General features: G+C 51.4%; 1 protein-coding gene across 1 annotated transcript in view; it reads left to right on the plus strand.

The window, feature by feature from the left end:
• Positions 1–1417: 1417 nt before the first annotated feature.
• The window catches only part of Plekhg3 (pleckstrin homology and RhoGEF domain containing G3), a 31052-nt gene continuing 19502 nt past the window's right edge, over positions 1418–12967 (plus strand). Inside the window, exon 1 of the mRNA XM_051147848.1 lies at positions 1418–1549. Within this exon, the coding sequence (XP_051003805.1) occupies positions 1526–1549 (24 nt within the window). The 5' untranslated portion in view covers positions 1418–1525. The remainder of the gene's footprint in view (positions 1550–12967) is intronic.

Below are 12967 nucleotides of genomic sequence, written 5' to 3' on the forward strand. Positions count from 1 at the left end.
TAATGGCCAGGCAGTAGGCAAGTGAACTGCACAGCCCCCCTCCCCCATTCCCAAGCCTATATCTGTGTCTCTGCCAGGAGGACACCTCTTCCACTTACCACAGTCACCCATAAAATACCATCTGTCTCCACAGCGCCTACATACCCATTCGCATCAGCCCTCTGCTGGTGATTCCTAGCACAGCTGCCAGCACAGCTGACCCCTGGAGAACACTAATGGGCTGGCCCTCTGGAGGCCTCAGCCTTGTCATCTGAGGCTGTAAGTGGGGTGTAGTGGCAGAACCTCACAGAAGCAGTTTGGGGTTCTTGTCTGGCACCGAGTGCTGTGTGTGGATCACCAGCCTCTAAACCCCAGAGTGTGTGGGCAGAACACCACTGTCTTCTGCTGGTCTCACAAGTGATTTCTTTCTGGAAGCGTCTATGGGTGAGTTACAGATTCCCAGGTGACTCTTTCTGAGGTTGTCATACCATGTGGGAACTTTCCTGCAACAAAATGTTAACTTTTTTTTTTCTTTTTTCGAGGCAGGGTTTCTCTGTGTATCCCTGGCTGTCCTGGACTCATTTTTGTAGACCAGGCTGGCCTTGAACTCACAGCCTCTGCCTGCCTCGGCCTCCGCCTCCTTGATTACAGGAGTGCACCACCACACCAGCCTGCAAAGTGTTAACTTTTAAAAGGTGCAAAAAAAAAAAAAAAGGAGGGATCCCCTGATGGAACCAGGATTCCTCCTGGGTCCTGTGGGTGAGGAGTGGGAGGATGTGTTATTTGTGAATGAATGGGAAAGGGGATCGGATTCCGGGAAACTCTGCCTCCCCATTTCCCTAGCTGCTTGGCTTTGAGTCGGGGAGTGTTGTCAGAGCAGTGCCTCACTCTCATAAAAAACATGGTCTGAGATTTTAGTTTGCTATTGGGGTACACCTTGTGCCCCCAATTTTCCTGTCCAGTAAAGCAATGATATTTCTGGTGTCCACCCCATCCCTCCAACTTTGCAGTTGTGAGGACAGAAGGGTTAATAGCCTCGGGCTCTAAGGGCCTGAGTGGGGGAAGGTTCCCCATAAATGGAGTATTGTTGTGCTGTTGACTGATCTGGCTTTGTTTGCGTCTTCAGTGTTTGACTTTCTGCACCTAGTACCCCGTGCGCTTAATCTCTGGAGATGTTTGTGGTCCTAGGCTGCACGGTGCTTACCTCCTGAGGCTGTGGACTGGGTCCTCACCGATCTGGAACTTGCTGAGTTGTAGTGAGAAGCTACATTTCTGTGATGGGCCCCCCACCCCCCTGCCCCCCAGTAATCAGGAATGAGAGAAATGCAGCAAGTATGACTCACACGCGGAACTGGTTCTGAATAGGTCGTTTATTTGGAGAGGTCTCGCTGCAGGCAGCGGGCACTTTAATTCCCCGAGGCTGCTGGTGGCAGTCTGCTGCTTGCCCAGCCGGAGCCTGTTAACTGCTAGGCTGCCGAACTCCTGGAGAGAATGCAGCTCCCCAGCCCCTGGCTGCCTTCCAAGCAGTGCTCCTCTCTGTGTGGGGATGGGAGCCCTTTTGAGGAAAGCGGTAGGTACCCTCTGGGACTCTCAGCCTGGCCTAGCAACCTCTGGGGAATATGAGCAGCCACAGGTTTGGGGCACAAGGCAGAGTCCCCCTGGAGGTTCAGAAATGGAGGAGCACACCTGGTTCAGGTGTAGCTGAGTGGCTCGCTTGCCCAGCTGCCTTCATTCGGTTTGGCCATGTGACTGGGAAACAGGCAGATGATCCTGTGGCTTTTGGAGTGCTACACTTGGGGACTTCAGAGGTCTTCTCTAAACAGTCACAGTTGGGTGATCCCACTGCCCCAGTACCCATATTCATACATGCACACTGGGGAAAAGCCTAGCTAATCCCTCACTTCTTCCTGGAGCTCCCTTTTCCCAGAATCCACGGGGATTGGGTGGGGGTTGGTTGGTTTAGATGAAATCAAGAGGCACCGTTAGTTGGGGAGGTGTAGAGTGGGTCCTGGATACCCTAATGGGTGCCAGGCCAGATGGCTCCAGTACCTACCGTTTGTGTAGCTCTGGGCAGCAGGTGCAGGGAGCCAGGGGGCAGATCGTTGCTTGGGCTTTACTATTTCTTTCTCTTGTGTGTCAAGGCCTGTCTCTTCATGGGGTAGCCTGCCAGCAGAGCTGCCATGCCCTGTGTACTGTGTAGCCTCTGTGGGTTGGAATTCTGGTCTTTGTGTGCTCTTAACTGAGGGAGAAGGCTCCTCTCTCCCTCCCCCCCCCCCCAGAAACTGGTTGGATGAGTTCCCTTAGGCCTCTTAGCCACAGTGTGACGGATTGGGGGATGGGGGCAGGTGCTGTGGGTGGAGAGGCTCTCCTGGGGCTGCAGCACTGCCCGGTGGGGTCCTGGATTTGAAGGTCTGGCTGTCTGGGAGGATTTGGTCTGCCTTGGGAAAGCCCCTCCCCTAACTTCTGGGCTAGGATCGGGAAGACCCGGTGGAAGCCTGGACCTAGGAAGGGGGTAGGTTGTGGAGAAGCCAGGGATGAGGAAGTTGGTTTAACCGTATCAGTCCGGGAAGAAGCGTCTCTTGTCCAGGAAGGAGTTTCTGTATCTGGAGGCACATGCTTAGAACTGGGAAGGAGCCAAGGGAGTCGAGGGAGATACCCTGCCGGCAGCCTCACCCCCAGTTCTGATGTGTGTGGGTTAGGAGGGTTAGGAAAGGTGGGGATGGGGAGTGCCCCTCAGATGTTAAGATTCATATAGACATCCCCAGCCAAGATGAGAGTCATTCTCCCTTACTCCCTGAGGGAGGAGAATCTCCTCCAGCATCTCAATGGTCCCTCTTGGAATAGCCTCAGGGCACAAGGCATTGCATCAGGCTGATGTGTGATAGCTTCACAGTCCCTTTCTACCCTGTCCCCACCCCCTTTTGAGAAGAGTCTTATATAGCCCAGGCTGGATACAAACTCTCTAAGTAGCTAAGGATGGCTTTGAACTTCTAATCTTCCTGCTTCCATCTCTGGTTTTATCTGGTGCTGGGTATCAAACCACACTTTCCTTCCTGGCGAGCACTGTAGCAACTGAGCTACACCCCAGCCCTTCTTCCTGCTTTTCTGAAACTCCTAATTCATGCATTGCTTCACGCCACCTTGATTTAGGGTCACACAGCATCCCTCTGCATGGGAGTTGGAGCAAGTCTTCTTTCTTTCTAGCCAGTAACCTCTGGGGTGCTCCCAAGTCAGCGGGTCCTGGGCCTCTGCCTTCTCATATACTTCTTGGCCCTGTGGATGCCTGTAGCTCCATCCTGTATCTCACATGGTGCCTTTTTAGGACACGTTCTTCCATCTCATCTCCTGGAGCCTGTTTCCACCTGTCTTGTTACTGATCTTGCAGGCCTGCCCTGGTTGTCTTTTCCCGGCAAAGCAGTTCACGTGCCCCTAGGCTGCTCCTGCTAACCCCGGTGCACAAGATCCCTGGACCTTTGGAGTCCAACTTCCCCGAGCCCTTCAGATCTCTTCTTCACCTGGCTGACTCATCACGTGTGACTCAGGCAAAACATCACCTCTTACAAAGCTTGCAGTCCCCCTGGCCTGCTTGCCCTTTTGCTAGCGTCTTTTGTTTATTCACTGGTCACTTCTGTGCTAGCACTCAAGGCATTGTTATGTAGATAACCTGTGTACTCGCCTTTTTCCTTGTAGAGTTCAAGTCCCTCAAAGACAGAGACCACACCACGTGCCACTAGTTTTATTGTCCCCAGGGCCTAGCAGCATGCTCAGAAGTGTTAAATCCTTAAACCGGAGGCCTTCTGGAGCTCTCATGCATCTCATGACTCCACTTTCTGGATTTTTATTTTGTCTGCACAGTTCCCATACCTGGAACATTCTAACAAGCACTCCAGGCCACCAAGCTGTCCCCCTCCCACTCCCCACCCCCAGCCACGCTGCCACTTTACCCCCTTTTGTCATTGATGCACTCGTTTCTCCTAATAGAACAAGCTCTTGGGAGTCTGTGTGTGAGTCATTGGTGTCCCCCACATAGCTGCCGCAGTGTCTTTGTGCAAAGTAGGTGCTGAATAAAATGCTTATTGAGCGAGTGAGTTCTGAAGCTCACAGCTTAGGAGGGACAGCTGCTGTTACCTCCAAGTGAGAGTAGGCATAGAGGTGTCTCTAGGGAAGTAGGGGCAGAGAGGGGCCCCCTCTAGGGGCATGCTGGTGTCTCAGGTACTCTTCTATTGCTGTGAAGAGACACCATGACCAAGGCAGCTTGTATAGAAAGCATTTAGTAGGGGGCTCGCTTCTGGTTTGAGAGGGTGAGTCTGTGATCATATGCAGGGAGCTTGGCTGCAGTAAGCAGGCAGGCATGGTGCTGGAGCAGTAGCTGAGTGCTTACATCTGATTCATAAATTGGAGGTCGGGAGGGAGGGGAAAGGAGGGGGCAAGGCTAGGCCTGGGGTGGGCTTTTGAACCCTCAAAGCCCACTTCCAGTGACAGACCCCTTCTGATCTTTTCTAAACAAACCCACCAGCTGGGAACCAAGCATTTGAGTATCTGAGCCTATGGGGGGGCCATTCTCACTGAATGCACCACAGCTGGCTGGCTACCGTCTTGGGCTTTCTTGTAGTCTCCTGCCTTTTGCTGTTTGCTAGTCCCTGTGGCTTAGGAATCCTGGGTCCCTTCCTTGCTGCTCTGACCTTCTGAAGCTGTATTAAAACCCAAGGACTAGCCGGATGTGGTGGTACATGCCTTTAATCCCAGCACTCAAGAGGCAGGCAGATCGCTGTGACTTTGAGACCAGCCTGGTATACAAGCAGAGTCCAGGACAGCCAAGGCTACACAGAGAAACCCTGTCTCAAAAAACCAAACCAACCAACCAGTCAACCAAACAAAACATGAAGACTAGAGTGAAGGATGGAATTCTTTGGTCACATTTTTTGTACTTTTGCTCCCACAATGCTTTGTCTTTCTGCTTGTGCTCTCGGTTCCCTCTGCCGTCTCACCCTATGGAATGCTGAGGAATGCGTCCTGCTGCCACAGAGTGGCACTCTGACCTGTGCTTTTCTGGTGTATCTGCTGAGCTGCTCCTGTGAGAGCAGGAGATTGTGCTCGGAGCTGTGTTGGGACCCTAGGAGATGGATAAACACTGCCTTACTGGGAAGGGACAAAACAAGCCAGTTCACCAAGTTTGAATTGAGCCATTGTCATTGTCGTCATCACCATCATCATCATCATTTTGTTTTGCATGTGTGTGTATGCATGTGTGTGTGTTCTTGTCTATGTGTAAGTGTGTGTTTTGTCTGGATATGTGAGCGCGACGTCACAAGGCAGCCAGGACAACTGGAAGCTGGTTCTCTTCTTCATGCGCGTTCTAGGCATTGAACTCACTGTCATCTGGCTCCACCAATGGCAAAGCCTTTACCTGATGAGTCACCATTTGAGATATGGGTGGGTAAAAAAAAAATTAAGTGTTCTCTCTCTGGATCTTGGTTAGCTTCCCGAGTGTTGATGCACGGGGTACTTGCATCCTCCAGTCTTGGAGACAGCTGGTGAGGCTGACAGTATTGTGACCAGTTACTTAGCTGATGGAGAACTTGAAGCTTAAGGCTGTGTATCGTTACGGGAAAGTAAAGAACCTAGATTCAAATTCGGTCCACCTGCGTACAAAGCCTGCGGTGTGAATTCAGTGCCTTTTAACCTCTGCTGCATGAATCATCTGCTGGGAACTCTGTGGGCACCAATAGATTCCCACTGTGCATCCTCCGTGCCTTTGAAGCTGTTTCAGTAACAAATGCTGTGGCTCTGAAGTTGTGCAGGGTGGAGCAGAGAGCTCCCTATCAGCCTCTGGGCCTCAAAGCAAGCAGCTCCCACAGATGAGGGTGAGGCTAGTAACATGGGTAGTTTTCAGGGCTGGGGCATGGGACCCTGACCTTGAGATTTGCTAATAAATAGTGGTTGTGCCTCTGGTGTGTGTGTGTGTGTGTGTGTGTGTGTGTGTGTGTGTGTGTGTGTGTGGTGTGAATGCTGGAAATTGAACCCTGGGCCTGCTGCATGTTAGGCAAATACTCTCCCACACAGCTACGTTTCCAACCCTCCTGACCTCTTTAATCTAGAGATGAGGAGCTGCAGAACAAGGTCAGTGGTTAAGAGCACTGACTTGGATTCAGTTCCCAGCACCCACATGACAGCTCACAAGCATCTGGAACTCTAGGTTCCAGGAGATCCAATGCCATATTCCATGGCCCCAGGCACACAGGTGGTTCACAGACATATATGCAGGCAAAGCACCCACACACATAAAACTGGAATACTTAAAAAAAGTTTGTTTTAAACCTAGAGATGTAAAGAAGTGGTGGCTTCTGGGCATTTTCAGTAGGTTTTGTAGTTGCCTCTAGCGTGGCCTTCTAGAACCTTTGCTGCTCTTATAGCCTTGGCTGCTTCCTCTTCTAGTATCTTAGCATCTTTCTCTGCTTGGTGACAAGATTTGCCAGAAGCCAGACTGACTTAGGGCAGCTCTGAGCAAAAGTAATCGCCAGTGCTGTGTCTACACTTGGCTGCTTTACTCTTTCCTCCAGTCTCTTAGGACTGATTGCTGAGTCTGTGGCATGACAGGGCTGCCTCTGTGGGGCCAAGTATGACGAGATTGCTGGGGTGAATGATCGTTCACTGATGCTGGAGACGTCTTGGCTCACTGGACTCTTGCTGGCAGTGACTAATGTGAGCATTTCCGGGAGGGACTGGTTTAGGTCTTGATCGCAACCACTGTTGAGTTTTTTCTTGACTGGGAGTGGTGAGAGGCGTTCTAGGTACAGATCCTGCAGGTCGTCAGTGGGTGTGTATCGAGCACGTACGGGTGGCTCTCCCTGTTCAGACCCAGCGCTCGGCTTTTATAGACTTGGGCCAGAAGAAACATTTGCTTGGGTCAACCTCATGGACCAGTGTGTCAAGTGATACCCAGGATCATTAGAGTGGAAAAAGGCATAATAGTTTCTCTGTGTAGCCTTAGCTGTCCTGACTCGCTTTGTAGACTAGGCTAGCCTCGAACTCACAGTGATCTGCCTGCCTTTGCCTTCTTAAGTGCTGGGATTACAGGCATGCACGACCATGCCCAGCTCACTTTTTTTTTTTTTTTTAAAGCATTAAACTTTTAAATTAAAAAAAATGTGTATAAGTGTTTTTCATGAATGTATAAGGTCACCACAACCGTGCTGGGAACTGAACCTAGGTCCTCTGTATTTAATGAGCAAGTTCTCCTAACCAGCGAGCTATCTCTCCATTCCCCCCACCCCCACCTTCAAATTAGAGGGGTCAGAATTTTACCCTGGGCTCGTGGGGCTGTGTGTTCCTCTCTTTACAGCTTCTCGAGGCTGCTCTAGCCTTTGACTTCTGATCTCCTTCCTCTGTGGTCAAAGGCAGCAGCATAGCATTTCCCAGTCTGACTCAGGCTTCTGCTGGGTGCCTTTTATGACATGTTGGGCTTATGCAGATAATCCAAGATAATTTCCGATCCTCAATATTCTTTATTTTAGCAGTTTTCAACATGTGGGTCATGACCTATGGGGGTCAGATGACCCTTTCCCAGGGGTCACATATCAGATATCTTACATATCAGAGACTTAGATTCTGATTCATAACAGTAGGAAAATTAGGAAGTTATGAAGTAGCAATGAAAACAATTCTATGCTTGGGGGGAGTTCACAACTTTAGGAACTGTCTTAAAGGGTCAAAGCATTAGGAAGGTTGAGAACCACTGCTTTATTTGATCACATTGTAAAGTACCTTTTGCCGGGCAAGGAAGGTGCCGTAGGTTCCAAGGATTGGGATGTAGATGTCTTCAGTGGTAGGGGGTCAGGGTGGGCAGTATTAGCCAACAGTAGAGTATACATTGGGAGGGTTTATAAATGCCTGGAGCAGAGTAGATTCTGACAGCAGTGATTGGTCTAACACAGAGGGAGAGGGTATGGGGACTCCCAAGTTTGAGAGCAAGCATTGTTGTGAGAGGAGGAAGCAGCCGGTAAGAGGAGGGTGTCCTCCCTCCGAAGCGAGGTGCCAGGGGCTTTCCTCCTCTTCTAAGGCCAAACTGAGTTTTCTGGAATTCAGTCAGAAGGGCCTCTGGCTTCCTCTGGAATTCAGGTGGGAGGACTCTGTTGACATGGTCCCGTCCGTCCTTCCTGGCATCTGAGGTCTTGCTGCCTTCCATCCAGCCAAGGGCTCCTGCTGCTCTTGGGTGGTGGGAAAATGGATTCTTCAGGGAAAATGAGTCTGAGCCAGCTGGGCTGGCTTTGGGTGGCCCAGAAACCCCCGGTCACACTGTTCACACAACCTCTCCAGAGCACACTGCTCACGCTGAACACAGTCACTCCCCAGGGATCGTCTCGGGGGCTCAGGGCCCTGGAGTGGAATGGGAGGAATAGGTCCATGAGCAACACACTGAGGGTAGTGACAAAAAGTCACCCCCCCCCCTCCGAGAGCTCTCCCTCCCCTGAGAACCTCTGAGAGGTGTGTGTGTGTGTGTGTGTGTGTGTGTGTGTGTGTGTGTGTGTGTGTGTGTCTTTAAGAACAGACTGACAAAAGCAGGTCTTCTGGGAACACTTAAGAAGTGTGGTGTGGGGTGTGTGCTGAGCTGTGGGGGAGAGGGCGGCTTGTGGGTCTCGCGCTTGAGATCTCCAAGGAAGTTCACGTTGTTTCTCTCCCTGTTTGAGTGGAAAAGTTGTGGCTGTTCGCTTCCTTCTGTGATCCTCTCTAGGGAAGTTCTGAAAGTGGGGTTAGGGTTGCTCTGGGGAGGGTCAAAGGTCCTTCAGCTGCCCTGATCTTGAGAGTTTGGGATGGGAGGCCAAGAAGGCCGGTGGATGGAGGCTGTGCTCAGGAAGGAGCACTGTGGGCTAAGGGGCCGGATGAAGTCTTCTCCTGCAGGGACCCATGGACTTTGGATCAGTTACCTTTGCAGCCCCCTCACTCCTTTTCTTTGTGCTGCTGAGGGGTGTGTGGTGCATGGGGCTTTCACTCTTGGGTGTAGGGTGTGGAGCAATAGGTGAGAGGATGATGTCAACCTTTTGGAACCTGCAACCTCCCACCTGCCAGACTTGGGGTTCGTCCCAAGCATGCTTTTTTTTTTCTTTCTTTCTTTCTTTTTTTTAAACCTCTCATGCCTTCTCTCCTTACCCACCAAAGTGGGACAGTTATCGGGAGTGTAGCCAGCCAATTCTTGGGGGGAGGGGTGTCCGCAGGAACAGTGACAAGGGTTGAAGAAGGCTCCAGTGGGTTCTTCTGTGGGAAGATCTTTTGTGAAGGCCAAGAGTGGGTCTCAGTTGCCTCAGAGACCAGAGGCCTGAGAACAGTATAGAGCCTCCTGGGGATTTGGGGTTAGTCCCATTTTGGGTCAAATTGAGGGCACAGTATTGAGGGGTATTCGGAAGGGAAAGGTGTGGGACTTGGCTCCAGTCCACGGCTGGGAATCCAAGGGGCCTGTTGCAGCCTGCCGGCCTCCTTGCCTGGTGAGACCTAGGGAAGGTCCTTGGGAGGTAGAGCCATACACTTCAGACAGGTACGGGTGGAGGAACAGAGTAGATCCATTTTAATTTAGATAGAGGAGAGGAGAGAGGGGAAGGGAGGATGGCTGGGGTTCTCTTCCTGTTCCTGGATTCTTTGGGGGGAACGACTCAAAGAAGGCTTCATCACGTAGGACTTGAGAGTCAGCTCTCCAGAAGGCTGCCTTATGGAACGGTGACTGACTGGGTTGACTTACGCTGAAAGATAGCCGTGGTCTCTGCAGGAGACACCTGGAGACTTGGCGGTGGTGCGACAGGACGGGCTTGCGGACTGGCTGCTGCGCCATCTCTTTCCCCAGGAGACCTTGTCTTAAAAGACAGATATTGAGCTGGGCGGTGGTGGCACACGCCTTTAATCCCAGCTCTTGGGAGGCAGAGGCAGGTTGGTCTGTGAGTTCGAGGGTACCCTAGTCTGCAGAGTGAGTTCCAAGGTCAGCCAGGGCTACACAGAGAAACCCTGTCTTGAAAAAACATAAAAAAGCCAGCGGGTGGGGTGGTGGCACACGCTTTTAATCTCAGCACTAGGGAGGCAGGGGCAAGAGGATCTCTGAGTTCGAGGCCGGCCTCTCTACAGAGCGAGTTCAGGGCAGCCAGGACTACACAGACAAATCCTATCTCGAAAAACAAAACAAAACAAGTTTGGAACCAGGTTCTGGTCCTGGTTAAGGATGACTCTTACACTGCTCATCAGGTAGGAAGGAAGGACACACAGGTAGCTCTGCCCACGGGAGCGTTTGAGTAGGATTTGGCTTAGCTGTCTCCTCTGTACACCCAGAAGTGACTCAGGGCAGCCTCTTGGAGTAGGGTGTGTCAGTGCCCTGTGGCCAGCCTAACCGTTCACTCTTAAGTCCTGCTCTGCCATACTCAACACCATTTGGGTTTTTCGGACCTTCCTTTCTTGGCCTGTCTCTCCAGGAGAGAGAACCTTGTGATCATGGGTAGGACCCCAGGTCACTGCAGTTCTTGACATGTCATCCGAGAAATACAAAGTCTAATCCTGGGAATCCTTTGCTCACTGCTTCCCTATGGCCCATGATCCTTTGGCCCAGACTCTGTATTGTCCATCTAGTCATCAGAGGCCGGCCACGTGGTACAGATCTGGGCGTAGCCTTCTCGGGCCTTTGGGTGGTCATCTGGGCCTCAGCTTTCAAGTTTACCTATGTCCTTGTAGTTTATCCTAAATCAAAGCTGTGCCATCCAGGGGCCATGATTAATGCCTTGCTTGAGGCCCTGACTGGTGTGAGGTCTTTAGGGAGGTGGTGGCTTTGAGAGCATAGGTGGCTGGAGCCTGGCACAGCTCCACACTCAGTAATCTGTGCAGGGACACTGCATGGCGTTGCCAGGGACAGGTGACGCTTACTACCCTACAGCACGCAGTCTGTTGAGCAAGTGGCCACACTGTTTTGTTTCAGCTCTGGGGGATTCAGGCAGTTACTCTGCTTTCAATAGGACCTCTGGGTTAGCAAACAGGAAACTGTATTTAACTGGAGAAGTGGGGTCCCTGTAGAGTGACTCCGAAGGAAGGTACCTTTTAGACACTAACCTAGCCTACATACATACCACTAACCTACCTAACATATACTTGATGGCGTGTGTGGGATGGGGTGGGGCTGTGGCGACTCTTGCTGTCCTGCTAATGACCTGCCTATGAAACCCATCTGGGACTTGGGCTTTTTCCGTTTAGCTTCCCCACGGGAGCTGACCTGACCCCCAGGGCTAATCTGGGAAAAGTCTCATAAGTCCTTGCCTGCTTCTTTTCCAGTTGGGACTGATGGGGGTGGGGTGGGGGGTGTGGGGGTCAAGGGCAGGGTAGAGTTTGGGCCCTGTCTCCCAGCAAAAGGGTGCAGCTGGTTAGTATAAAGGCTCTTTGCGGGAGCAAGGAAGCAGCAGCAGCATATTTCCCCAGAGTTCTAGGCTAAGGCAAACCCCAGGACCAATACTAGTGCTTCCACTGGGCCCTCGCCTGTCAGGTGATAGGCTTACACAGAGCACCTTGGAGGGCTCTGGATGATCCCGTAGCTGAGATGCAGTGACAAAGGGCTGACCCTGAGAAGGGCTTGCCTAGGTTAGTGTTGGACCATAAGTGGGTCTGAATGTGCCGAACTTTTCTCTTAATAAAGCAACAGGCTGGGGCTATGGCTCCCTTGGCAGAGTGCTTGCTTAGCATTCACTAAGCTGAGCCCCAGCACCCCATAAATTATGTGTGGTACTTCCAGGGACCAGGAGGTGCTAGGTAGGCGGGAGGATCAAGAGTTCAGGGTCATCCTTGGGAGTTGGAGGCCAGCCTTGGATACTGAAGATCCTGTCAAAAAAGAAGGCAGGGGGAGCGGTTTGGAGAATTTAGTTAAAAACATCAATTTGGAGCTGGGTGTGGTGGTGCATACCTTTAATCACAGCACTCGGGAGGCAGAGGCAGGTGGATCTTTGTGAGTTCGAGGCCAGCCTGGTCTACAAAACAAGGTCAGGACAGCCAGGAGTACAAGAGGAAACCCTGTCTCGAAAAACCAAACCAAAATGAAACAAAACAAAACAAAAAAAAATCAACTTGGGGGCTAGAGAGGTGATTTGGTGGTTAAGAGCACTGGCAGCACTTCCAGAGGACCCAGGTTCAATTCCCAGCACCCACAGGGACGATCGCAGCTGTCTCTAACTTGAGTTCTAGGAGATCCAACTCCTTCATACATACAGACATACATACATGTAGGCAAAACACCAATGTGTATGAAGTAAAAATAAATAAGTTTAAAAAAAAACCCAAAAACCCAAAACCCATCAACTTGTTTACTAGTGACCAAACTATTCCTAACGACTGATTCCTACTTATGTAACCGGTAGCTCAGGACAGAAGGTCTCAGGGTAATCACAGCATCACACAGTGAGATAACAGAAGAGAAAACCCAAGGCAAGAACAGTGGATAGCAGAGGCCTCACTGGTTCTGGGGAGGTTCTAGAGAAAGAGCTTCTAGAAGCCCGAGAGCAGAAGGTTGAGTATGACATGGAGTTAGGTATATAATGCCAGGTGGAGAGGGTGGCATCTGCAAAAGGCCGAGGCCAAAGACCCTGGTCTCTAGGTTAAGTCCCTGTGGGCCAGGTCTGGTCTGGTGGCTTCTGAGTCCTAGGCTGGACTTAAGAACACTTGGGACAATAGAGGCAAGAGATGTGCCTGGAGTTTCTCCTTCTCTTCCTCCCCTCCTCTTCCTCCTCCACGTCGGAGGAAACAGCAACCAAGGAGGCAGCTTTGATCCCATGGGTAGGCGTGAGGTGTTCTGTCTCTGGAGTGGGCTATGAGCCGTACATCCGCTCAGGGAATAAAGTCCACCTGAGTCTGTGTTTGTCTCACCTGGGTGCAGCTTCCTGCCTCCTGTGCTGCTCTGCCCAGCCGTGCTGAGAGGAGACTCAGCTTGGTTCACAGCCCTGGGGAATTTCCTGGTGTGGCTGAGTCAGGACTGCCAACA

Source organism: Acomys russatus, chromosome 1 (genome assembly GCF_903995435.1).
Source record: "Acomys russatus chromosome 1, mAcoRus1.1, whole genome shotgun sequence".
NCBI lineage: Eukaryota > Metazoa > Chordata > Mammalia > Rodentia > Muridae > Acomys > Acomys russatus.